At 54.6% G+C, this 26,132-nt stretch overlaps 9 protein-coding genes and 1 non-coding gene across 10 annotated transcripts, besides 4 other annotated features; 4 read left to right on the top strand and 6 right to left on the bottom strand.

Moving 5' to 3' along the window:
- Positions 1 to 198: part of a sequence feature (possible transcribed region) that runs on past the window's edge.
- A 224-nt stretch (positions 199 to 422) lies between these two features.
- On the top strand, positions 423 to 1,481 carry CYME_CMC093C (hypothetical protein; the record flags this gene model as incomplete). Its single annotated transcript, XM_005535256.1, has 1 exon — positions 423 to 1,481. One exon carries the CDS (start codon positions 423 to 425, stop codon positions 1,479 to 1,481), a length of 1,059 nt encoding a protein of 352 aa, XP_005535313.1.
- Positions 1,482 to 4,408: 2,927 nt separating this feature from the next.
- On the top strand, positions 4,409 to 5,224 carry CYME_CMC092C (hypothetical protein, conserved; the record flags this gene model as incomplete). The annotated part of the gene is made up of 1 exon (XM_005535255.1): positions 4,409 to 5,224. The coding sequence occupies one exon, from the start codon at positions 4,409 to 4,411 to the stop codon at positions 5,222 to 5,224; it is 816 nt and encodes a 271-aa protein (XP_005535312.1).
- Positions 5,225 to 5,816: 592 nt separating this feature from the next.
- Positions 5,817 to 6,905, bottom strand: CYME_CMC091C (NADH dehydrogenase I alpha subcomplex 9; the record flags this gene model as incomplete). Its single annotated transcript, XM_005535254.1, has 1 exon — positions 5,817 to 6,905. One exon carries the CDS (start codon positions 6,903 to 6,905, stop codon positions 5,817 to 5,819), a length of 1,089 nt encoding a protein of 362 aa, XP_005535311.1.
- Positions 6,906 to 8,148: 1,243 nt separating this feature from the next.
- Positions 8,149 to 8,526, bottom strand: CYME_CMC090C (hypothetical protein; the record flags this gene model as incomplete). The annotated part of the gene is made up of 1 exon (XM_005535253.1): positions 8,149 to 8,526. The coding sequence occupies one exon, from the start codon at positions 8,524 to 8,526 to the stop codon at positions 8,149 to 8,151; it is 378 nt and encodes a 125-aa protein (XP_005535310.1).
- Positions 8,527 to 10,561: 2,035 nt separating this feature from the next.
- On the top strand, positions 10,562 to 12,928 carry CYME_CMC089C (unknown DUF21 containing protein; the record flags this gene model as incomplete). Its single annotated transcript, XM_005535252.1, has 1 exon — positions 10,562 to 12,928. One exon carries the CDS (start codon positions 10,562 to 10,564, stop codon positions 12,926 to 12,928), a length of 2,367 nt encoding a protein of 788 aa, XP_005535309.1.
- Positions 12,929 to 13,788: 860 nt separating this feature from the next.
- Positions 13,789 to 14,442, bottom strand: CYME_CMC088C (hypothetical protein; the record flags this gene model as incomplete). The annotated part of the gene is made up of 1 exon (XM_005535251.1): positions 13,789 to 14,442. The coding sequence occupies one exon, from the start codon at positions 14,440 to 14,442 to the stop codon at positions 13,789 to 13,791; it is 654 nt and encodes a 217-aa protein (XP_005535308.1).
- Positions 13,833 to 15,228: a sequence feature (possible transcribed region).
- Positions 14,824 to 15,525: a sequence feature (possible transcribed region).
- Positions 15,526 to 16,112: 587 nt separating this feature from the next.
- On the bottom strand, positions 16,113 to 16,532 carry CYME_CMC085C (hypothetical protein, conserved; the record flags this gene model as incomplete). The annotated part of the gene is made up of 1 exon (XM_005535250.1): positions 16,113 to 16,532. The coding sequence occupies one exon, from the start codon at positions 16,530 to 16,532 to the stop codon at positions 16,113 to 16,115; it is 420 nt and encodes a 139-aa protein (XP_005535307.1).
- Positions 16,533 to 17,597: 1,065 nt separating this feature from the next.
- Positions 17,598 to 18,931, bottom strand: CYME_CMC084T. The gene has a single exon (XR_002461216.1). It is a non-coding gene; the product is annotated as a hypothetical transcript (transcript).
- Positions 18,932 to 18,998: 67 nt separating this feature from the next.
- Positions 18,999 to 21,395, top strand: CYME_CMC083C (glutamate--tRNA ligase, cytoplasmic; the record flags this gene model as incomplete). Its single annotated transcript, XM_005535249.1, has 1 exon — positions 18,999 to 21,395. One exon carries the CDS (start codon positions 18,999 to 19,001, stop codon positions 21,393 to 21,395), a length of 2,397 nt encoding a protein of 798 aa, XP_005535306.1.
- A 924-nt stretch (positions 21,396 to 22,319) lies between these two features.
- Positions 22,320 to 25,496, bottom strand: CYME_CMC082C (CCAAT-box-binding transcription factor; the record flags this gene model as incomplete). Its single annotated transcript, XM_005535248.1, has 1 exon — positions 22,320 to 25,496. One exon carries the CDS (start codon positions 25,494 to 25,496, stop codon positions 22,320 to 22,322), a length of 3,177 nt encoding a protein of 1,058 aa, XP_005535305.1.
- Positions 23,663 to 25,502: a sequence feature (possible transcribed region).
- The last annotated feature ends 630 nt before the right edge of the window (positions 25,503 to 26,132 follow it).

Below are 26,132 nucleotides of genomic sequence, written 5' to 3'. Positions count from 1 at the left end.
CTCGCTCTGATGTCCGGCACGGTCACGCTTATTCGGTGCGCATATGTTCACAACAGCTCGTTTCGCTCAAGTCCCAAAGAACGCCGTACCAGGGCCCTGCATACACCATCGAACGAACCCGGAATAAAGACAGTGGAGCGCCCTGGGGATAACCGGGGGGCGGGGTTAGGGGCGGGGGCACCAGGCCTGCATGCATCCGCTTTAGATCAAAGAAACTCAATACGCCGTCTGGAATGATCTCGTCATTACGACTGTCGAGTTTGTGTCCAAAAAGTCTATAAATATCCAATTTGGTACCTCTCTCGCTCCCCGTATATCTAGTTCCTATCCAAAAAGTACATAAACATGCAGTGTTATACCATTAATTACAATTTTTCTTTTCCAAAGGCGTCCGCACACGTCTCTCCCGATGTGCTGACGCGATGCAGCGCTTGCCCGATCGCAGCGCGACTGTTGCAGACAACTGCGACGCGCTCGCCGCCAGCCGCGAGGACTGGCGATGGACGTGCCCTGCACTTGCGGGGCACGGTACAAAAACCATTTTTGGCTTCAACGCGAGCCGCCTCCTCAACGTCGTTCGGGGCCCTAGTGTTGTTCCTCGGAAACTTGTGCAGTGTATATTCATAATGTCTCGCTGTACTCGATATGTTTGGACCCTTACCTGTGTCTGCCTCGTGTTCGTTATCGTTGCTATGGTACTCGGGATACAACTCGCAGCCGTTCCTGCAGAAGCGCTAACGTTCGACTACGTGCCGGTTCCGCGGGTAGGTCTTAGAGACGCCCGTGACCACAACCGTAATCCGAACTGCTTCTTTACGACTGGAGCAAAAGGGGATCTCATAAGCGGTCACTACTTGGTGGTAGAGCCACCAAAAGGTGCAGCGGTAGAAATGATTGTCTCGAAGCTGCCGCGTGACGCTATCGACGACGAGTCGCGCTCCGTGCCGGTGCTCGCGTTACCCGCACACGCCGGAGAGTCTTTCTCTTTTGAGGTGACGGAAGACGGGTTTCCCCTATATCGAATCTGCTTTGCTGGTGCGTATGGGCCACCACGGAAGATCCTCTTCGAGTGGCAGGGTGGTGTCGTTGACGAGGTCGTATCGGGCGTGCACGCTGACAAGAAGGAGCCCATCAAAGTCGGCCACATACAGGACCTGGAAGCGGCGGTCGATCATCTTCAAGATAGGGTTGCGCAAGTAGGTGGCGCAGCCTACTACTTCAACCATCGCCTTGGGCTCATGCTCGAGGCACTTTATGGATCATCCACGGCGCTCGCGTGGACAGCTCTGTTGAAAACGCTCGCTTTTATGGCGATCAGCTGGTGGAAAGTGAGTCGTGTCAAGAGGATGCTGGATCCGAGTGCTGCTGCGCCGACAGGTTGGAGCTTTCCTGGCGTATCAAAGCTTCTGGGGCAACACCAGAAACCAACCAAGCCATTACTCGAGCGACGGATTTCACCCGGTGGCTGGCCACGAGTCTAGCGGTCGTCGCACGAGCGCTTTTGTCTGATACAGCTGAATGTGAAACGACGAGAGGGCTTCGCGTAAGCGCTCTGATGGGAATGTTGATTGCCGGGGACGCTCTACGCCTGTGTCAGATGAAAATGGGACCCTGAAGTGCTCGCTCCGTTACCGCCTTTGGATTATTTTTCTGAACTTGTTAGATAAGCAGACTCAACATTCGAAGCGCAGCAAGTAGGGATCACGGATTCATGTGTAGTTCTAGGATTCTCGGTCGTTTTTCCTGATTGGTGCCTTCCACGGTGTGCCGATGGCATTCGGTACGCCACCGGAATCAAGATGAATCGCGACGCCGGCGAACAAGGGTTTCTAAAATAACCGATGACATTATCCAATGCCTGTGTACAAGTGTTTTGTGTTCTCGTTTTCTTTCGTGCAGTATGCTCAAATCAAGCAACCTCCAAGTTTTCGATCGTTCTACTTCGAGGCAACTCATGCGAACAGCCATTCGAGCTGTTGTCTTGTCGAGGAAAAATACACGACTTGGTCCGTTGACGAAATGTTCACAGGCCGAGCCCCAAAAGCTGACTGAAATCCTCACTCCAAATAATCGAATCCGTTCGAATGAAAAATCCTCCTGTGGTTGTGGCCGTTGACGAAACGGCATGCGCTACCAGCATAACAGCGCTCATGGAGCACGCTCACAGGGGCCCCCGTATCTTCTGTTCACATCGAAAGGAGTAACGGAATCGGACTAGATTCATCCCAGCAATCGCTTCCAATCGAGCGTGCATCACTCCTTTGCACGACGGGAGCGTTGACGAATCGAAATTCCAAGACCTGATCTCCAGCCTAGATTCTGCTTCGGGGCATTGCTTCCGCGTGAAGAACACCGCATTCCACAAATGCGCTATCGAATGGAACAGCGTGCGTTTGCGTTTGCAGCGTACAGCGTATTCAACGCGGGTATTTGTCAGAGGAAGCCAGTGATCTTACGAAACGGTGCGGTACTGCAGCGGACTCGAAAACGGAACGGGGTATTGAGGCGGGGCCCCACTGTACCCCTGAACGGGTATGTATGCAGCGATCAAGCAGGCCCGAGCGAAGTCCACGGATGAAGAATTTTGGCTGGGCATGGGGAAACACTTTAGCCACGTCAAGTGCCACTGATGCCAAGAGCGCTCCAAGTCTGAGCACAACTAAAATGAAAATGCCATGCAATGCCTCTATCGCAACTCCAGCCTGTGCATGAAATGCGTGAACAGCAGCAGAAGGCTGCGACATCGAGACACGAACACTGCCATCAACATCTGTCGACTGCTGGCGACGATTTTACAGGAACCGAAGACGTCGGCGTATTCCAAGCCGGCGACTAGAGGAAGGAGAGGGAAGCAGAATGAGAAAAAGAACCCGCAAATGCTGGTGTTGATGAGCGTAGCCAGAAACCGAAACTTGATGGTGTACGCCCGCGTAACGCAATTACGAGCGTTCCATATGGCCCTGGCACGGGGGTGCAGCAGGCGTCTCTATACCCAAGAAGGCGCGCAGCGTAAGGCAAGATGACGTAGCGAACAAGTCGACGAACCGCTGATCAGATGCTTGCCTGCTGGAACGAAAGCGGCCCCAGCGGAACCGTTGCCTTGGTGCGCTCTCACCGGCCTCAAGTCGCGTGCAGTGACAGAGTAACCTATGAATATCGTCGTGTTGGCTTCTATTGATTCTTCAACTGCACCTACTTGCACCAGGTACATAGACGATTTTATGAAGCGTTGCGGTTGATGTGATCCGCACCCGAACGGAGAGCGCTCGGCGATGGACTAGTGTACTGCTTCGGTGCTGGAGACTTGTTCTCCGGACGTACCATGGTGCGCAGTGCGTACAGCTATCACGAAACTACACAAGACACGCAAGTTGCGGGTTCGCTAGAAACATGGTTCACGCGTATTCTGCACAAGCGCACAGCGAGCGCTTGAACTGTCTCTTCGCCGTAACAGCGACAGTCACAGGCTTCGTATCCATCATGCACTTTGGTTATCTGTGAGCGTACAAACGTGCGAGTTTCGCTGGGTGACCTCGACGGTGGTACCGGAGTGTGTTCGTGACGGGGTCTTGGTGCGAAGCAATCAAGGCACCGCATCACTGAAGCTGCTTCGCGATGAGCATCCACGAGCAGCAGTAGCATGTACCCAGAGGTTGTAAAGCGTCCAGCTAGTACAAGCATGAAGATGGTTATCCTCAGTGCCGATCAATGCACCATCTACCACAGAAGAATCATATTCGATTGTTGCGCTTGACACTTGTCAAGTAGAACATTTATGTCGATAGCAAAGCTGTTACGTGTCTCGCGAGTCCAAGTCAGTCCCTGAAGACTAAAGAGTATCTGCGTAGCAATTTGCCGAAACTCATCGATGTGCTTCGGGTTCTAGCTCCGAGCCGCTGTGGGGAACGAGGCAACGTCTTTGAACGTCGTTTGCGTGCGGGGCGCGAGTTTGTCCTGGAGCGGGGGAGGGGCTGGAGTTCAGGTTCCACACTAGCCCCGAAGCGAGCTTGCGTCGAGTTAGGAACGGCGAGAGAACAACGCTCTCGCCGTACGCCCGCTGGGACGTTGGTGCGGTCCACGGCGGGCGGTGCGCCCCCTCTCCTGGGCGCTGACGAGCTGCTGTTCAGAAGAAGCGAAGTGCTACCCACTCGCTCAGTTTTTCAGCGCTATCCGGATTCTGGTACACGTTTGCAAAGCCGAAGCTGCGTCCCCACACTGAGCCACAAACGAGAGACTGACGGCTGTTTCGCAGGGTACACGCATCAAGCGAACCGCTTGCTCTGAACCCGGTTGAGTGGTGGCAAAACCCCAGGTTTGGCGCACTAGACCCACACTGCGGGCACTTTGGCTCGCTTGAAGGTACCCGCTTCCTACGCTGGCAGCGCGGACTGGTATCGTATTGTTCCGCATGGACGCGTTTGAGCACGAAAACCGATACGTGCATGCCGTTTACGAGGCTATCGGAGACCATTTCAGTGCCACTCGATATCGCACATGGCCAAGAGTTCAAGCGTTTCTGGAACAACTCGCACATGAGGCGCTCGTCCTGGACAGTGGTGCCGGCAATGGCAAGTATGCGCTGCCTGTTCTGCGCCAACACGGTTACTACATCGCTGCGGATCGTTGCCGTAGACTCCTGCTCCGCGCTCGTTGGCAGTCTGATGCTTTGGAGGCTCAAGAGACGGCGCTGCTACCCGTTGAATGCGTACAAGCGGATTGCCTATTTTTGCCGTTCCGCTCTGGGGTGTTCGATGTTGCCCTGAGCATTGCGGTGATCCACCATGTGGCAACGGCACGACGCCGCGTTGGTGCTGTGGTGGAGCTGGGGCGAGTACTTCGCCCTACTGGGCATGCCCTGGTGTACGTCTGGGCTTTGAGAGCGATACCGCTGAAGCTACGATCACGTGCACAATCAACCATGGACGGGTACCTGCTACCGTGGCATCACAAGCGGTCAACAGGCGCCGACGCTTTACCACAGAAAAAATCGGACAGTCCATCTCAAACATACTTCCGGTTCTATCATCTATTCGAGGAAGATGAGCTGCGCATGCTCGTTGAAGAGGCCAACGCAGTCTCCAAGGAGGGCGCAGCGACCACATGGACGCTGCGGATCACAGGGGAAACCTTTGATCATCAGAACTATGTCGTTGAATTTCAGAGACAGAACATTCACGCGTTATTGGAAGATGCCGCGGATAACATCCTGCATCCCAGCATCTGAGCGAGCGCTCAATGCATACGCTACAAGCGTCAATAAACCGTGGAAAGGGGCGGAGCGGATGCGCAGGTCACGTCCCAGCGTCCACGTCTTCTGATCCGTATGGGTCCAAGAGTTGAGCGGATGCGGATATGGCGCGAACAGCGTCCAGTCCACGGGAGCCGTGGGATTCCAAGGTTCATAATCTCCGAAGAAAGCGGCGCGTAAAAGAATTTCATTGGTCGCCCTAGGTTCTCCAGAGATACGGTGCTCCGCGTGTACGGAGAGCGTCATGCTCGCCTACGAAAGCGACTTGTGGGTGAAGGAATCTCGTTGGCCGTCACTGCCGCTCCGCAGGTACGACCTCTTCTGGGTGAGGCATGAGCACTCGTTTCAGATCTGCGCAGGCCAGCACATCGTTCGGGATTCGTAAATACAAGAGTATGCTTCTATGGGCATATTCTACTGCAATTCAAGTACCTAGCGAGGGATTCTGGAGGCGAGAAACCGATCGACGCGTCTCTCGGCTTCGGCTCGTTCACAAAGGCACTACGCTGGATTGATAGCATGCTTTCAGTGAAAGCGAACACGAATAGTGCACTTTCGGCGACTGCTCTCACCGGCGTTCAGCAAGATATGTGAGGGTTTCAGCGTCGACTCCTCTGGGCTGATCGATGCCGAGGTCACGAAACGTTCGATAACCCGTATGGACGACATTGTCCCGCTGTAATAGCGCGATCTGATCGCGAGTCAGCATGGGTGGTATACTGGGTACCATCCGGTGCAGCAGCTCCGATGCTTGTGCCTGAATGTTGGCGACGCTCAAAGGAATCGGAACCAGCAAACGGCGCATTTGCATCACAGAGAGCATCCGAGCCATAAGCTCCCGAAACGTCAGAATATCTCGTCCACCGAGTTCAAAAATCTGTTCGTGTTCGGAATCCATTGAAGATTCCGCGCTAGATTCCATGGCCACATATTTCTTTCGCTCCGCGGGAAGGATACTGCGAGCTAGAGCCAGCGCCAGGTCCTCCACATAGACCGGCTGAAAACGGGTGTCTCCGGTTCCGATCAGCGGCAATGCGGGAGAAAAGCGTGCCATGTCCCGAAAGCGCGTGAAGAATTGATCACCTGGACCGAACACAATCGAAGGCCTGATAATCAAGACCTGTTTTCCAAGATGGCTCAGCAAAGCCTGCTCTGCGAGTCCTTTTGAACGTGCGTACGCGGAATGAACAGCCGTGAAATCCGCACCTATCGCCGAGACTTGCGTCATGATCGGTCGCTCTAGTTCACTGCTTGCCGTATGTTCAGCCTGCTCGTTCAGTTTAAAAGCCTTTGAAATATTCTCAGCGGCTTTGACGTGCACTTTTTCAAACGTTCGCTCTGGCGGGGTCTCGTACAGCAGACCCACCAGGTTCGCAACGCTCTGCGGCAGCGGGCGCAGTGCCTGCAGAACCTGCTCCTCCTGTGTAACATCAGCGGTAACAAACGTTATTTGGGACGATCTTACCGCCTGCTGTAGACGCTGATCCGAGTCAACTGCCAGTTGGACGCGCACCTTGACAGCATTCCTACAGATAACGCGAATCCGAAGCGCTTCTGGTGAGGTCTCTGGTGCGAGTCGCAAGAGCGCTCGCAGCAGGTGCCTTCCGATGAAGCCGCCTCCCCCAAATACGGCAATATCAGTCAGACGACTTGCCATGACAACCTCTGGATACTCGTTCAACCGGAGTTTGCACAGTGAACTGCCTTCGTCGAAGCGAGCAGCCGTATCCGCACCGCATGACGCGCTGTGGAGAGACGCTATCACCGCGGATTTGGCTGGCGATGTGGCCCGCATCGAACACGCGCAGTGCATCGCTGGAACGGCTTCTGTCCGTTTCTTCATATACGAGAATGCACTGACTATCATTGTCGTATTTTATACAGAATCCAGTCCGTGAGCGCGTATCCCAGGTGGTTATCGTCGCCTTGGCCGTAGGCGTCAGCAGGCTGATAAATCATCGCGTACCATGGGACGCATCTTGAGCGTATACTCTGGATCAATGCAACGCTGGTGCACTAGTCTAGAGTCCGCGCACGAGAGCCATGGTAACACGTGCAAAGTGCGGTATGTTTTCTTTTTGCGAGTGCGCGGAAACATCATCGCATTCGTTTCGAGAAACGGACACTGTCCATTTTGATTGCGAATACATGCACAAGAGTTCGCTGCTGGTCAGTTGCGTTGCAGCTACAGTGCTTGCCCGCGTGAAGACGTGTTCAGTTCCTATAACGATTACTAGGCAGCAGTCAGACGCGATTGCGCAGCTATAGCGTAAATGGCACAGAAAACTCTGTGTTGCACGGGCGGAGCAGTGCGCGCTCCAAAAGTGTTGCAGCCGACGACACCGCCGCATAGACTCAGGTAACGCCACCAGAGCCGCAGCGTTCGGCACAAAAGCGCCCTCGCTGTTTTATGTATCGAAATAGGTTTCCAATGGAGCAAGTGCGTATAGCGTGTCGTCATAGACGCCAGCGTTTGTATGGCACTGCGCACCTATGCAAAGGAGAAACTTGCCACCTGGCGCATTGTCCACGGGTTTTCGTCTATGCATATCCGACGAACTGCACGCAGGTCTGCGAGCTATTTGGCATGTGCTGACAAAATGCGGCTCATGGTGCTTTGGGCGTCACGTTCGGCTCTGCGAACGATGCCGTGGGCCACGGTGCACAACGCCGGGGTGGTTGCGTGCTACCCGGACCGCTGACAATCGAACAAGCAGGCTGACTTCCATGTTAGCTGCCTGTTTGGCTGGCACGCTGACGGATAGCGGAACTCTGCCCAATGCGTAACCGCTCGTCACTGGCCACGAAACGCACAGTAACGTATGCAGTCCCTTGTGATCACGCGACAATCGCGCGGCGCGCCCAAACAAGTTCGCCCACGAAGCAGCGTACTCGCTCCACTATCCCTTGAAGCCCGCTGACCCCGAGGTCTCCTCTTCAAATAGCTTGTAAATAGTTAGAACAGGAATATTCAGCGCAATCTCACGTTCAATCGTTTTCACATCCACATCCAGCGGCTGAAGCGTCAGCGTTCTCCCGTCAAGGAAGCTGATGACGAGCTCGGCGCCTCCAGAGCCACCGCCGTCTCGAACAGTAGCCTCAACCACGAGACGCGGGTTCGCTCGTCGAACGCGCGGACTATTCACACGCCGCAAGAACTCGCGTGCGCTCACGGAACGATAATCGTAGGGATCGAAAGCCACCTGGCACTTGGCTATAGCCCGGAAGAGGTTCACGTTGGAACGGAGCGTACGCAATGCGACACCAAGTTGTCCCATTGTCTGTGTTGGAGCATCAAGCGCTGTGATCTAACCTCCACGCGTCCAGCGCTACCGCCACACGAATGACGGGCTCAGTCAGTTGTTCCAGCTGACGAGAGCGCGCACCAGCGCTGTGTACGAAACGACCTGAACAGCCGAAACTGGCGCACGTCGGCCAGAACGCAGCCCGTGGTTATCCAGCCGCTGGACAAGATTTATCTATGACTGATAGTATTTGATCCACAAAGTCACGCTTGGATCCGAATGGTATCCGTCATCAGAGGGGATTCATCGCTGGTTGTTCAGACAGCCCGCAGATTCCAGCGACGCTAGTTTGGGCCTATCGGACAGAAAAAAAAGTCTCATCGATCTCGATGGAAATCGAAGACGGCACTGGTTACGCTGTTCCCGTCTTTGGATTCTCCGGAGTTTATTATAGATTCCCAGCCTCGATATTCAAAGTGCAGCAACAAAGGCTCGGATATTCGCGAGTTTTTACAGGATTCTTGGTCATCTTTTCTGAGTGGCCACTTCAACGCTCCGTGGCTGGGAATCGTCGAGTCACTGAAATCCAGAGCATTCGCCACGCCGTCGAAGAAGCGTTCGTAAAAAAGCCCCTGTCATTATCCAATTCATGCGTACAAGCAGCCATACTTCCCCATCCCTTATATGGAGCACGCTCAAATCATGCCTTTTTCAATGCCTCGATCTTGTGTGTTCCAAGGCGACTCGTGGTCGCAGCGATTCGCACGGCTGGATGGATGGATGGATGACGAAAAATAGTCGACGTCAGCCGTTGGTGACTTGATCGTAAGCTCATGCCGAGGCCTCTCTGCACCAGTCACAACGAAACGATCGTTTCCGTTTGAAAGGCGAATCCAACGCCCATTGTGGCCGCCTGCGAATCCAACCTGGTCACCGGCATGAGGGCTCTCACGAGATATGTCCGCAGAAGCTCACGTCTCTTCTGTTTGCATGGCAAAGGCTGTTGCATTCGGAAATCAGCCGTCGCAGCGATCGCTTCCAGTGGTGAATGCGTTACCGCTTTCGACGAAGAAAGCGTAGAGGAATGGAAAATTCACAACTTGATCTCCGTTCTGGATCGTAGTTCCAGAACTTGTTTCATCACGGACAGCATCTCGTTCCAAGAATCCTCAAACGAGTGGAGTAACGCCCGCTTGCGTGCATACCAAACAGAGTTCTCGTAAACGGGATCGCCTAGACAAAAAATGACCCTAGGGTACGGCACCAGAAACGGAAACGAAAATAGAAAACGAATGGAACCTCCTGTGCCCGTCAAGAGCAAGGAACGAATCATGAAGCAGGCGTTCACGTACCACAATGCGATTCTCGGAGAAGCATACCTGCTGGTCGTAAAGCAAGACCCCGCTAGACATCTGAGTCACGGTCGCTCAGCGTTCTCTGATACCGTATGCAAACAAGATGAGCATGTCACGCGAAGCGTTGATCGCAACGACCATCTCGACATCATAGGTTTCGAGAAATGCCCCAAGCAGCGAAATCGAGACTTTAACGCAGCCATCAATATCCAGCGACTGTTGAAGATAGCGGTAGAGGGATGCGATAAACTGGCGAATGCCGAGCCTCAGATGAGAGATAGGAAAAGGACACTGTCGTAAAGAGGCCACAACGGCTCATGTCCAAAACAGTGAGAAGACATCCAAAATATAGCGTGTGCGTCCATGTTGAAAACGACACATTCCGGTGCGTAGGATGCCTGAAATACCATCGACACCCGTACAGGTCCCGCGACTAGTCGGGATGCGCAGCAGCAGCAGCAGCAGCAGCAGCAGCCACAAGCGCCAGCGCCCTGTTTGCTGTAGAAGTGCTGAGAGCGACCACAGGTCCGCAGGGAGAGCACGTTGGTACCCGCGTCTACTCAGCTGCGGCTGGAGGCAGCTTCCAGAGCACTCCAATTGAGTGGAACGTTCCCATACACCGTGGAACGGGGCAAGCGGTCACTTTGGCGGTGACCCTTGTCCAGAGACGAAGTCGTTACCGGGGAACGGTGCTGGACGCGCGCCTTGCCAGCATGCCACTACCGCTGCTTACCTGCAGCGGGGCTAAGTACCTGTTGTGGGTGTGCTGGGCGTCCAAGCTTCAGCGCACGCCGGATGATGAGTTAGCGCAAGCGGCTTCATGGTTGGAGGCGGTTCCGCGTCCGCTTCTATTCGTTTTGGCGCTGAGTTGCATCTTGCTGGGTGCACTCATGGCGGGCCTTACTCTGGGCCTCATGTCTCTTGACTTGTTTCAATTGGAACTCCTGGCGGTTTCTGGGGCGAATCCGGAGGAAAAATCCGCAGCTCGGGCTATTGCCCCGTTGCGGGCGAAGGGAAACCAACTGTTGGTAACGTTGCTGCTGACCAACACGCTTGCGAATGAGCTACTGCCTCTCGTGCTCGATACCCTATTTCCTGGCGGATACGCCGCCCTGGTGCTCTCTGTAGTGAGCGTGGTTGTTTTCGGAGAAGTCCTGCCACAGGCAGTCTGCAGTCGATATGGACTGAAGGTGGGCGCTGCCACCGCTGGCTTCACAAGAACCCTGATGACGATTTTTTGGCCAGTGGCTGCCCCAGCTGCTTGGATGCTTGACAAAATGCTGGGCAAGGAGCTGCGTACGGGTTACGATCGCGATCGACTCAAGGCTCTGATCCAGATGCACGGACCAGCGGGCGTCACCAGAGCCGCAACACCAGCACCAGGAGCAGCAGCAGCAGCAGGTTCAGGCACAGTGGCATCTCCGGATGCTCCGGACCTGGAGTGGGCTCCTGTCGTTGCAGCTGGAGCTGAACGCACCGAGCTGCGGATCCAGGAGCCTTCGCCTGGCTACGCGTCAACGTCATCGACGATGCCCAGAGCGTCTTCGACACAGGCAGTTCGAAGAGACAGTCCGAACGTGGGTTCAAATGCCGTTGCCGACAAGTCGTTCGGTACCAGCTGGGAGCGTGCTGCGTCTACTGGTACCGAGCGAGCACCGGCTGTTGCCTCAGACGGAGGACGCCCTTCTGGATTTAGCGTGCTTTCCGCCGATGAGGCATCCATGCTGGTCGGTATTCTAGAATTATCATCGAAGACTGTGTTTCAGATCATGACCAAGGCCGATGACGTGTTCTGTCTCTCGGTTGATGATTGTCTCGATCGTCGATTACTGAAACGCATCCTGCGGCTGGGTCATTCACGAATCCCCATCTATGACGGCTGTCGCGATAACATCATTGCTATCCTGTTGGTGAAACAGTTGCTTCTCGTCGATCCGAACAAAGCACTGCCTATTCGAGCGATTATTCGTCGAAAAAAACGCAGCCACAAGAAAAAGGTTGTGAGCCCCGTATACGTATCCAAGCAGTGCAATTTGCTGGATCTTTTGAACGAGTTTCAGGTTGGGCGATCTCACATGGCGATTGTGGTGGAGAGTCTGGAACCTCCAGCGGATCACGGCACCAGGCGATTTCTGGGCATTGTCACCTTGGAAGATATCGTTGAAGAGATGATCAAAGAGGAGGTTTTGGATGAGACAGATGTGTTTGTGGATAACGAGCACCGCCAACCGCTGCTCATACGTGGCCAGGACAAGAAGTGGCACTACTCGATCCCGCCGGAACTGCTCGCGAGCCGCAAACGGAATCCCCATCTCATCCAGTACCGCGACATTGACGAGTCTGCGTATGCCGATGCAGTCGTCTTCACCGGTGGAGCGATAACCAAATCTGCGTCCGTCGCTGCTTCTGGTCAGCAGCGTGCAGCGAACGTGACCGGTACCTCCAAAGTAGACGAGGCACGCTCCGCGACTAGCCCCAGACCGTCCTCGTGGTGCACGGAGCAGGCAGTCACGAACGCGACGCCCCCAGGTTCGCCGCATGCGCTGCCAGAAACGGAGACACTGCAGTTGCGCACAGGGGCGGCCGAGGCAACGATGGCCTCCTCCTCCTCCTCCTCCTTCTCAGAAACATTACCAGAGCGAGACGTCAGACGAGACGCATCCGCACACGCTGAACACGGAAATGCTTCGGTGCAGACACGGGAACAGGACGAAACTCGTGCCGATTCTGAGGGGAACACTCGAGCTCCACATGGGCAGCTTCGTGTTCAGGATCCGGACCAACTGCAAGGAACCGAACCACCGTTAGTGCCTGGGGCAACCTCTTCATCCTCCGAGTCCGACAGCTCCCAGCAGCCTCGTCCTGAAACATCCAGTCAGCCAACGACAGGTGTCCCGCCAGCAGAACCTGCATGTGACAGCGACTCAGAGGCCGAGACGGATTTGGAGTACGATTTTGAAGCTGGTACGTACGTAGAACCGAAGAACCTGGCATGGAGAAACAAACCAGACCGGAGCAAGCGCGCCTCTCCGGGGAGCCCCGCGGCACCAGGTGCAACGCCAATGGCACAGAAACAATGAACTCGAACGCAAGGTATGGAGTGCTTTCCGCAAGCACTGTTTTTGTTTACCATGTACAAATGATCGAAACGCGACATGCGAATCAGAGAGGTTTCCGATAACGCGAAAGCAGGCTGACTGAGGCCGCTTGCGCAAGACCGTTTCTCGCATGCCTAGGTCACGTCCACAGGCGATTCCTTGCGTACCTTAAAGTATCGCAGGAGCGTTGCGAGACGGTCGCTCCACGAGCTCGATCCGCAATGTATTCAGCATTCACGTCGTATTCCTCGTAAAGGGATGCACGTGTATGTTGTTCCGTTCATGCAGGTTGTGGATTTGTTCTGGACAATGGCTTTCGCTCTACATATTGCTCCGCACATTGACCATACGCAACGGGGATGCGTACGAATATATGACCTGTGCGATGTGTGCAGGACGATGCACCTCCCAATACAGGTACCCTGGGCATCATACAATCGCTTTCCCGAACGCAGAGCACGCGACAAACCCGAGCTGTTACGCAGCGGCTTCTGGAAACATGCGCTTTGTATGGAGGTGTCCACCACCGAGGCCTTTCGCTACACAGGTTTCCGACAAGCGATGCGTGGTTCGGCGGGGGATTCTCGTTTCCGTTTGATGTCCATTGGCCTTGGTCATGGTACCTTTGACGCCCTGGAGCGCTCCCGTGTAGACTGACTGGGACAAGCGCGCCAGCATGGCTTGCCAGCGGCATTGTAGCGTAGACGAGCACGTCATGGCCGCAAAACATAACGAGGGCGCGCTCCAGCGACTATTTCCATATTGCACAGTGTCCATGGTGCAGGGAAAAAGGCACGCTCCTGGGTCACCTGCGACTACCTCATAGCTTCACGCTGAGCACTTCACGTTCGAGGCCGTCGACGATTCGAGATCCAGATAGGAGGTTCCTGCGTCGACGTCGCCTCGACGCTTGTTTTACCTGAACTAGCTTGCTCCCGGGATGAAACTCCGTCCACGCCGCCGTCACTCGTAACCGGCTTTTCCGCGTACGCACTCGTCCATTCACGGTAAACAGTGCCCGTCGCCAGTAGCGCCTCTGCACTCACTGGGGTGACCTGCGCCCGCCCGTAACTCTTCCGCGAATTTTTCGACAGCACTGCCACCCGCTCGTGAACACTCAGCACGTTCAGCTGCTCTGTTTCCAAAGCACTACGTTCTTTCTCGGCCAGAGCTGCAACTCGTTCACGTACCTGTGCCTGCTGGCGCTCGAGGTGTACCAACTCCTCCGCGCTTGGCGGCTGCGTGCGCGCACCAATCAACCATTGCCACCAGAGGATGTTCACAGAGTCTGCACCCTCACCAGCATAGTCTGTACCTGAAGCTGCCGAAAACCAGTTGCTGCGACTAGGCCGCTCGCGGTAGCGTCGCAGCGGCAAACCGGCACCTCGGTATGCTTCATAGTAGCGATTCCCGGCTTCGTCCGTGCCGACCAGACGCCGAGACAGGAGCCAGTCTCCGATGCGTTGTAGCAGCTCGCGTGCCTGCGAACGAGGCATGAGACATCTCAATCAGTCAGTGTCGACAGGGAACTAGGCAAAACACCTTGAAACAACGTTGAACGATACCAGGGGAAACTCAGCAGCAGCAGCAGCAGCAGCAGCAACGCACGGGATGGATCGCGTGGCAGGTTCGCAATGCTCGACGTCCAGTGTTGCTCGCGCTGCCCTCTTGTTCCATGATCCACTTGATGGCTTTGGCATACATACATACATACATACATACATATATCGATATGCACAGACTAGCATACAATGTGTATGTGTGCAAATACAATTATCGAGTGCGCAGTGTGGCTGCAGTGCGCAAGCAGCAAGGTACTGTGATCACCAGAGATAAATGGTTCCATGGTAGCCGTCTTGACACGATTTCCGGGGAGCACTATGAAAACGGCCATATTACGCAAGGCTGGCGGTGTGTCCCCGATGCAGACTCCAAGCGTGCGTTGTCAAGCAATGGCAAGCGCTCTCACTACTGATGGTGACGCTAACGAGACTCCTGAGGACTGGCTCCCCACTGGTCCACCGCGCTGCGCTTTTCCAAAGAAACGCACCTGAGCATTGTTTCCTGTGAGCGCAGGTACCGCTGGGTTTGTCGCTCGACATCGGTACCCGTGCGATTCTCTTTGTCTGAGAGAATTCTTACACCAAGCTGGCACGTTTTTGTTCGGACGTCACTTGCACAGAGCGGTCAGATAGTCTCCCTGAACGGGCGTGAACGCCGTAGTCGACGCAGAGCACTGTGAACGTTTCACGTCATCTGCGGATGTACGCAAGCTAGATAGTGAGCTGGAAACCCAGTAAGCGTCCTGGTGTACGGATGACATCGTCCTTTGAAACTAAATGATGTAGAGAAGACCCTTGACCTAATACGTTCAAGTGCTTGTGTGTGATTTGCGAGGACGCATGGAGTAATGTTTGGGGCGCTCCTAGCTCTGGTCACCCGACGTGGAAAGCAGTGCTTTCCATGGATGACGCTTTGCATGTGCTTGCTGCGCTTCGCCAGACACTGGTGGTCGTCAAGTTGTCAGGAAACCGCGTTCAGCGTGAGATGCCGTTCATGCTTATGTTTACAGTTTAAACCTAGCTTTCGCGGAGAAATATTGCCGAAATATTCTTGCAGTTTTTACCATGAACCATCGCAAGAGCGCCATGATGACTAGGGAATCTAGGACTTGGCCGTACGAGCAAGGCTTGCCGCTGAGATGGTCGCTGCACAGTGCCCGGTTCGTGAGCGCGACTCTAGAGCACGAGAACAAAATCTCTAGAACCTAAACCTTCAGATGCAGCGACAACAGAGGGTACGACAGCCACTGCCGAACATGAGCGTTCGCGAACAGGTCCAGAGCGCCGACTCGCACAGCGTCGTCAGGGGTACCACCAGGCAGCACTAGGTCGCTTTAGGCATTGGCGTCTTCCAACGCCTGTGCCTTCCATGTCCGGACGAATGCTGTACTATGCTCTGTGGGAGCGAGTGACCCGACACATCCTGAATACGTGATCGTTTGTTTAGAAGGCGTATGGATGGGCATGCTCCAATGCCGCCCACTTTTCTCCGTGGAAGAAGCGACCCATTCATGGACAAAGGTCATGGTGACGCCCGTCCTCGAGACTTTACCTGTTTCTGGATCTCTTTTGCTGTACCATGGTTCCAATAATGCGCTCGTTCATCACTTGCCTTCTCCCTCCTCTTCCGGGGTCAACGTCTCCAAAGAATCAACAGCGTGAATGAGACCTGCGTCCATCTCCTTCCAGATGGCACGGTACACCAGCTGGTGCCGAGCTACAGGTCGCTTGCCTCGAAAACAGTCCCCAACAACCCGGATGCTCACGTGCGTGCCGTTCGGGTCACCGTAGGTCGGTTCCACGCGAATGCTCTGCGGTTTAAGCGCGTCTCTGATTCGCTGTTCAACCACGTCCACGACGGAGCCTCGTGCCCAGCCACTCATGGATAGACTTGCCCTCCCGGTGCGAAACAGAAAAACACGTTCAGCGTTGCTCGTTGCCCTGTAGACTCGTTGAAAGTTCGAAAAGGGGCAGGTTCGGTGACTAGGAGCGAACGGCCCCAGCAGGAAACCCAAGCGTAGCATTTTCGTTCCCGAAACTCGTGCCGACGCGCTGTTGCACCAGCTGAAGCGAACGCAGCAGCACTCGCCAGTAGCACGAAACGGAACCGAAAGGAGTCTTGTTCGCGAAGCGCGAAACTGTAAGACGCCCCGCAAAGCGCTACGTATACTCAAAGGTGGAGACGGTGTCGCCAAGGCCAACGCAGTACCGCCTGAGCCGCTTCTACCAGCGGAATCGAACGTCACTCAGGTCCGAAGGAGCGGATCTCTGCCTCTATCCTCAGAGAGAGACACGTTCGAATGGGGTCGGCTCGGCATACAAGTTACCCAACTGGTGGAGCTCATTTATCCTGGAACTTGTCTTTAAACGCTTCTGTTCGCTTCAGTGTAGTTTAGCATCAAAGACGCTGTGCGATGACGAACATCATGCGACACACGTTTCAACACATTGGATACTATTTCTGTATCCATGAACGACCGGTTTCTTCGCAGAGCGAGAACGGTATGGCTACCTCGCACCAGTGTGGGGATCATATCGCGACCCAAAGCTCTCGGTTATCCTTGGAATGGAGAAATACAACTCATCTGAGAGAGGTGTTAAGGTTGGGTGTTTTTCAAAGCACTGGTTCATGCCCCCGCATCGCATTGCTGTTACTCTGAAGCATTACGCGTCCTTCCATGTCGATGTGGCTCTGAGTGCTGTGCTTCCAATCATGCATGGCGACGATCAGGATAAATATGACTGGAGAGTCGTGTAAAGGGATTTTTCGGAAATGCGCGTTCAGCACCTCTTGGAAAAGGTACACCAGGATAAACATACCTGCATAGCCATGTAAAGCGATTTGTCCGCAATGCTGCCTCAGCATCTATTGGAACGACTTGAACTCAGGAACACGGGGCGTAGCGGGGTTTCCAGAGCAATGACCACGGTGTCAGAGACTAGAACTTGGCGACTTTTGATGCATGTGTCAGCGGCTGTGCAAGGTATGCACTTTACGAGGGCACGATTCTCTCTTTGAGACAGCAGGACTGATGCGACTGATCCAGGCGTTTTGGATGCGCAAATACCATTCGGTAACTATAAAAAACCCTAGTTTACCCACGGGACCTTGTCACATTCCATCAGGTCATGTCGATGTATCCCTCTTTCTTGATAACGAAGCTCTGGCTGATTTCAAGACGCTCTTTCAGGTAACCTCATGGTTCACGTATGACATGGAGCTCGAATAATGCAGCCACATGCTGGTGAGCGTCGGTTAATGGCGAGAAAACGTTCAAGGGGCGCTGGTGATCACCGCCAGACGATGACACCTCGACGGAACGGGAGCTCTCCGGTGCCACTGGAGAACCCAGGACACACACCAGAAAGCCATCCGGACTCTAGAGATGATTCTCGGGTTGGAAGACATGATCGCTCGTGGACTCACTAGAACGGCTCACCGCAATACGCCTGCGAAACATATGCGAAGGTTCTGCTTCTCTTATCTGTTTCCGAAATCAGGTCTTTTTGCCAACGCTGATACATCATCGGCCTGCGAAACATATGCGAAGGTTCTGCTTCTCTTATCTGTTTCCGAAATCAGGTCTTTTTGCCAACGCTGATACATCATCGGCCTGCGAAACATATGCGAAGGTTCTGCTTCTCTTATCTGTTTCCGAAATCAGGTCTTTTTGCCAACGCTGATACATCATCGGCCTGCGAAACATATGCGAAGGTTCTGCTTCTCTTATCTGTTTCCGAAATCAGGTCTTTTTGCCAACGCTGATACATCATCGGCCTGCGAAACATATGCGAAGGTTCTGCTTCTCTTATCTGTTTCCGAAATCAGGTCTTTTTGCCAACGCTGATACATCATCGGCCTGCGAAACATATGCGAAGGTTCTGCTTCTCTTATCTGTTTCCGAAATCAGGTCTTTTTGCCAACGCTGATACATCATCGGCCTGCGAAACATATGCGAAGGTTCTGCTTCTCTTATCTGTTTCCGAAATCAGGTCTTTTCCAACGCTGACGTATTGTCGAAGCGCTTTCAGAGCACCCAGGGTCTCTTTGGGAGGCGCCTCCAGTGCTCACTCTGTTGCAAGACAATGATTCGTTGCATACTGAACTTATTTCATGCATACATAAAGTGCGCTGTCTTCCATTAGATTGCGATTCCTGATAATGAAACGCAACCTTCGAAATCTACTCCCGAGCGGTCTCGTGCCGTATCCACGAAGCTCTGTGCCACGCGCTTCCCTAGAAGCTAACGTGCGCTGATCAGTATGGGCTCCCAAGGATTCCTATAAACAATCTTTCCGTCAAAAAGAACAAAAGAAATCCTCGTTATTCCTACCAACGAATCAGCTGACTCCTCCTCGAAAAGCGCCCACTGCTGCTTGAATCCCGATCGTAGCATCGACGCTGCGGCGCGTCGAAAAACTCGCTAGCTCTTGGCTTCCATACCACAACCGGTGACGTTCTCAGCTGGGCTTTGCAGCTGAGATCATTCATGGTGCCCAGTACTGATGACACGTCACGCGACCACTGGTCGTTGCGTCTACCGGCTAACGGAGAGCTGCACGCTGCAAGCCTTATCGTCGCTTATGTTGAAAACGCGCAATTAGCGTGGCCTGTGGACATAACGGTGTCGTTGTCCAGAGACGTGTCGCTGCCGGAGCTTCAAAACGCAAACTTTATTACCGGTGACTATGAGGTGTCTCTGGAATTGGCCAGGATCCTTCACATGGACGGGTCAATGCGCGCACTGCTTGGCTGGACACCGGTCATCGAGTCACTGGTAAAAGCGTGCATGGATGAAACACGCAGTACGATCAAGGAACTCGCTCGCACAGGCTCGTTGGCTGGCGCTGCGCTAGAGGCGTATCTAGCAGCACTCGATGAAAGGTTCGTGTTGCGCAGTTTTCTCGTAGACTACGAGCCAACGGTTGCTGATCTCTACCTGTTCGCACGGCTTCGAAATCGCCGAGGGCTCACCGCTGGGCAGCGCGCAAAGCTCGAGCAGCAAGCGGGGAACCCCAAAGGTCACCTGATGGATCTGGTAGAGGCGGAACTCTGTGTTCTGCCTGCCGACACTCTCGGGAAAGCGCGCACCAAGTTTGTTCACCTGGCCCGATGGATGAACTTCATGGAGAATCAGCCATTTATAGCATCTGCGCTGGAACGAGCGGCAGATGCACTCTCCCAGACGGTAGGCGGGTGGGATCAGGTGATGCGTTTGGTTGGAGCAGCTGCCTCTTTTGATATCCAGTTGCCGGACGCTCAGTTTGGCCGTGTGGTGACGCGCTTTCCGCCAGAGCCATCTGGTTACCTGCACATCGGCCATGCCAAAGCGCTGCTCCTGAACGACTATTTTGCACGGATCTACGGTGGTGAGCTCATCCTGCGATTCGATGATACCAATCCCTCGAAAGAGAAAATGGAGTACGAGGAGAGCATCCTGGCTGATTGCGCAGCACTCGACGTTCGGCCTGATCGCATCGAATGGACGAGTGACTACTTCGATGTGCTCCTGGAGTGGTGCGAAAAGTTTATTCGAGACGGCAACGCCTACGTAGACCGTACAGAGGTTGCTGTCATGCGCGAACAGCGTCTGCATTGCATTGAGAGCGCCTATCGCAATCAGAGCGTTGAGGAAAACCTCCGTTTGTGGAAGGCTATGAAAGAGGGTCTGCCAGAGGCATCCGGTTGTTGTGTCCGGGCTAAGATTGATATGCAATCAAAGAACGCTTCACTCCGTGACCCGGTCATCTATCGTATTGCCGGAGCGCCTGCCGACGCTCAAACCGGTGCTGGAACAGCAGTTTCACACCACCGGACCGGCACCCGGTACCGGGTATATCCGTCATACGACTTTGCATGTCCGATTGTGGACTCTCTCGAGGGTGTCACACATGCCTTGCGTACCAGCGAATACCAGGATCGTGAGGCCCAATATATCTGGATGTGCCAAGCGGCAGGTCTACGCTGCCCTCGAGTCTGGACCTATTCACGTCTCAGCTTCGTGTATACGGTATTGAGCAAACGCAAGTTAACCTGGCTAGTCGATCACGGCTATGTGGACGGTTGGGATGATCCACGTATGCCAACGGTGCGCGGCATCCTGAGGCGTGGCATGCACGTCAATGCGCTCCGTGCATTCATCCTTTCGCAGGGCCCCAGCCGCAACATCACCTTCCAGCAGTGGGACAAGATATGGACAACAAATAAGCGGGTAATCGATCCGATAGCCCCTCGGCATACAGCGATTGCACGTCACGAGCACTGGGCTGCGACGCTCACGGGACTGGAGTCGTTGCCGGACTGGCACCAGCGCGCTGATTCGGAGCCACTCCTGCGGAGTGTTCCACGTCACAAGAAGAACCCCGAGCTGGGCACCAAGGTGCTGGTACTTGGAACTAGCATCATTCTGGAACCCGACGATGCTGAATCGCTCACCATCGGTGAGATCGTGACGCTCATGGATCTTGGCAACGCTCGCGTTGAGGAAGTGGATCGCCCAGCTAGGCGGCTATCGCTACGTTTCATGCCCGAAGATAGGGATTTCAAGAAGACCAAGAAACTGACATGGTTAACGATGGATCCGGAGCTCGTTCTCGCAGAGCTCGTTCGTTACGGGTACGTATTGAACAAGGAAAAACTCGAAGAAGGCGACGAACTTGCCACGTACGCCGTTCCCAACGAGGTTTCCAAACGAATCACTCCCGTCTGGGCCGATATCAATACTCGTTTGCTCTCGGTGGGTTCGGTGATTCAGTTTGAACGCCGCGGCTACTACCGCTGTGACCAAATGTGGCTGCGTGAAGGCGATGTGATGCAGTTTATCGAGATTCCAGATGGACGAACGGAGCAGCCACAAGTTCAGCAACGCAACGGCCTCGGCAATTAGACACAGCGTGTTGTTCAAGTCGTGCAAGTTTCGCGGAATGCAGCTGCGGTAACGAACCGCATCCAAGACAGGTCTGTCGACTGCGAAAGGGCGCTGGGATGCCCAATGCAGTGTTCGCTATATGGATAGATAGATGGATAGATAGATGGATGTGTTTCTCTGCGTTTGTGTGTGTGTGTGTGCATGAACAAGCCAAAGTATCCGAGCAAAGCGCATCGTTGCGGTAAGCGGTGACCTTTCGCGATCCTTCGTTGACATATGCTCTGGGTAGACGTACCCACGTGGAGCGCTTTCCTAGAAGCTACTTGTGTGCGCACTGGACGTATTCCCGTAGACCGCTGCTGCGCTTTCCCGCATACGTCGAATCGCGAAATCGATCTGTACCTGGGCATTTCCGTACCAGGAATACTCTTTCGTGGATGAAATCACCAGTACGGCCTTGAAAGCCAGGCAGCGGATGCTTGCTCACGCGCAAGCTCGCCTTTGGTGATTCCTTGTGCGCAGCTGACGCTTTCAATGAACCAGGTTATCGCAAGAGGCGCCGCTGTGTTTCCGTCCGGGGGGCCGGTACTTTCTCGACCTGCACCAAGACCAGCAGACACACCATCGTAGTCGAACGATGTTACCTATGATGCCTTGGCGACGAAGCCTGTGTGCATACAACGGCTGCGCCCGCTGGTGGACTGCTCTCTCTGTTCGGAAGCTGTCTCGTCATGATGATGATGATGGGTCATGGCACCCAGCATCGAACGCGATGACGCTTTCCTGCTCTGGAATGTAAACAAGTGTCGCGGAAAGCGTTGCTAGCGATACCGTACGACGGTGACCAGTGCGCAGTGAAACGTGTTGGCCTGGTCATGCCGTGTGATCTTCGCTACTCCTGCAACACGAGGATTCTTACGGTGCGCTTTACCTCACTTTACCTCATGAGAGCAGCCGTGCACGTGGTACCTTGGATCGATCCGGAACACGCCGACTGGCTCGCCCCGGCTCTCGAATACGCTTCCGCTGGGTGCTGGGCTTTTTGCTCCTGCTTGCAACAGAGGCGCCTCGAGGCCCGTTGCGTGTAGTCGGTACAACGCCCAGCGCTCGCGTGCCTTGAGCAGCAGCATGCGGTGACGTGCGCTGCGGACGCGTTGCAGCGGCACGCCTTGGTGGTATCGCTGACTCGGACTCGGACTCGGACTCGGAAGATGACAGTTCGTCGTCGTCATCGTCGTCGTCATCGTCGTCGTCATCCGAAAGCAGCATACCCTGTTTGGCGAGTGAATCCTCCATCGCTGCCCATATGGCTTGCTCTTCTTCATCTTCACTGCTATGCGCTAAGGAGGACTCGTCGGCGCTTGTGCTTCGATGACTCGCCTCGAGGCTATCGATACGGAGATGATGTGCGACCTCTTGAGGAGCTCCTTGCATCCCATTCGCCATTATGGACGTTCGCCCGCGAGGCGACCGTTCAGCTGCGGGCACAGAGAGCGCATGCAAGTTAGGTGCTTTGTCCATGCTGGGAATGACCTCGGCGTCGGCAGTGTGCAAGTGCCGCACCTCAGCGCCTTCACGCGATGTGCTCGCTGGTGCTGCACTTGTGCGTCCCGTCGCCACATCCAAGACAGAAGGCGTTCCCGGCAATGAACGAGGCTCCGCGAAAGCGCTATGCATTCTGGCAATCGGTGGCGATGATTTGGGTTTTTTGCGTACCAAGCGATCAAGAAACGCAGCATGTGCGTGATCTTCGAGCGGGTCCCCTTTGTAGTGAATCGCTTGACCCTGAATGAGTGCTTCCGCGAAAGCGGCTACCGTGGGCTGGTAGTGGCATCGCAGGAGCGCAAGCTCGCACCATGCAGCTGCCTCCGCTCCCGCGAACTTGGGCTCACGCTTGCTCATATCGTAGGTTGTTGTTGTCGTTGTCGTCGTCGTCGTCCAGTTCGATGCGCTTTCTTGTCGAGCTGCTGTCCGTACAACAGACGCTCGTGCATCCACGGTTTGCGCAACTACCAGCGACGTCGACGGCACTTGGTCTGGTGTTGCTTCGAACGTCCTCGGCGCTGTGCGCTGATGCGGTGCTACCACGCGCTCTTCAGACGAGCCCTCGCCTAATGCTTGTCGTATCCGCAAAAGTTGCTTCTGCGCGTCCAAACGGAATGCTTCCTGTCCTGAGCGAAAAATCAGCTCGCTGAGCATCAGCAAGATGCCTGCTGCCGTCGCTGCCGGTGCCTGCAGGGCCAAACTCAACAGACGTTTCACCAGTGCGAGCAGACGTGAGACACATGTGTCCGCTTTCATGCTCCAATAACAGATATTACACAGCGCTGTAATCCGAGACCCAGCAGCATACCATAACCTGGGTGATGCAAGCGTCTCGTATAGTGCCCGATAAAACCGATCCGTTGCACCGAGACGATAAAGCACCATCAGTGAGCGTATCGAGGTCTCGAGGTTCCCGCGGTGCACCAGCAGGTACAGCCCATCGATCTGGTTCTTGAGTGTCTCTTGCTGTTGCGCAAAATCGGAGTTATCCCTGTTGTTGTTGTTGGAGATGCCTTCAGAGATGAAGGGAAGCACCCGTTGGAGACCTTCCAGCACCGCTGTGCAGAGACGGCTGTCAAAGCGCTGCCGTTCCAGGAGGATTCGAAAGGTGCCCAGGTAAAAGGAGAGCAGCGTTGCAGCAAACGCTCGATCACCAGGCCGGTCTCGATGGAGCATCACATGAGCCAGGAAGCGAACGCAGAGGTAGAGCAGACGATTGGAACGGTCCGTGGTCAAGTTCGGAAGCGACTCGATACCGAGCTGCAAAATATGCCGAGCAACAACCAAACGCATTGCTGGATGGTGCTTTTGGATCAAGAGTTCCAAAGAATGGTACGCTTTGCTGGAAAGCGCACGATGGGGTGAACCCAGCTTGGTAACCAGCAGATCGAGCAGGGCTTGCTCTTGCTCGGGACAAGCTACCAGCAAGTCCAACGCGGCACCGAGTGCACGCGTCGCCAGGAACTCTATCGGGTCCTGAGCGCTATCCGTGAGTGCCTCGACAAGAAAGCGCGCATACTGGGCCTTCACAGCGGACTCGAAGGCACTGAACATGAGGACTCGGAACGCGCTGCAGACCTGAGCACGTTCCGTTGCCGTCATTGATGGTGGCGCCTGTGACGTCCTCTCATTCGTTACCGCTACCGCCACCACCTGTGCGCCTTGCTCAGCATACCAGGTTGCCCAGTCACGTTGCTGGAAAGCGCACAGCTTCCGACTCGGAGGAAGCAGCTGCTCGATGAAGAGCTCCTTCAGAGCTTCGATTGCCGTCCATCGCTCCTTACGCCGTTTCTTGCACGTCGTCGTCGCCACGTCAATGAGTTGCGTCAGCTCATCCAGGTAATACAGCGGTGCTCGTCGGATATCCATAGCCAATGTTGCAATGCGATCCATGAGGGTCAGCTGTTTAGCACCCAGAGCCGGCAAGGATGCAAGCTCAGGTCCACTGAGCGGCGTCCGTGACGGTACATGGCGTTGTTTCCGCTCATGATAGAGTTGGCTCACTGCACGCAATGTTTCCAGGCCGGTTTCTTCCAGACGACGAATGATGTCTGCTGCGACTTCCTCAGATGCCTTGGGTTGACACGAGGACTTGAGCGGCGGCACAGCAGCCGGGATAGCTTCATACCAGTGCTCGGCTTGAAGGTCTTCGTCCCGGAGCAGTGCTTTCACCGGGACGGGTAGCTCTGGCAGACGCGGCGTCGCGATGAACGGTTTCGATGGTATTCGCGTTTCGAATGTAGCGTGTTCCACGGTTGTTCCGGCGGGTTCATGGTGCCTGCGCTGCATGCCCTCGGTGCTCTGGGGCCCGGCAGCGACCTCCGCTGCGAGACGTTGGCGCTTCCTTCGCTGAGAGCCAGCAGCAGAGCTCGTGGGCGAGACTTCTGGTACTGAAGGCGTTTGGATGTCCTGCACCGGATTTTCGAGGCCAATTTCTTGCATCACGGCCAAAATGTCCTGCTGTAGTGCGTTGTCCTGAACGACGACGGACGGTGCCGAGCTGCTGTGCCCGGTGGATTTGGTCCGACGCTTTGCCATGGTAGCTTGAGACGAATGCGCTTGATTCAGTTTCATAAAAGCTGCTTCTTGGTGTTCGCTCGCTCGATGAAAAGGCGACGCACGGTTTATGGAAGCGAGCACTCGCTAAATGAGGTAGCCGGTGAAAGCGATCCTTCCCGTGGTGTCCAAATCGGAAGCAGCTCTCTGAAAGCTCCGTCTTTTCTAGATCAACGTTGTGTGTACACTTTAAGACAGCAGTAAGCCCCAAGAAACGACTTGATGATGATCATGAACTGCTTGCTCGCCTGTGTTGGTGCCCTTGTGCCTGCAACAACGCAAAAGCCGGTGTAACAGCGTCGACGGTATGCCGCACGACGTCCTTCGGGGTTGCGCTGGATCGGCAGCGCTGCATTCCAATGAGACGTCGATGCTTCATATTCTAGTTAGACAGAGAGGATAGAGTTTCTAGATAGATACCTCGGATGCACATACGAAATTCTGCGTATGTTCCCAGTGTTGTCAACATGAGCGTTATCGGGATTTTTGGACGACTGCCTCCTTTCTTCTCTGTCGTATCTCCGGCTTTCACGATGCTGGCCTCTGGTGTCCCTCGAGCTCCATGATCAGGAGTCGAAGGATGATGATGATGATGATCGTGATGATGGCAGCGTTCAAGTCAAGATTTCGTTCGTTTCGATTGTTGTCGACGCT

This window comes from Cyanidioschyzon merolae, chromosome 3 (assembly GCF_000091205.1).
Source record: "Cyanidioschyzon merolae strain 10D DNA, chromosome 3, complete genome".
NCBI lineage: Eukaryota > Rhodophyta > Bangiophyceae > Cyanidiales > Cyanidiaceae > Cyanidioschyzon > Cyanidioschyzon merolae.
The sequence above is the reverse complement of the archived record's forward strand: the minus strand, read 5'-3'. Positions and strand labels throughout refer to the sequence as shown.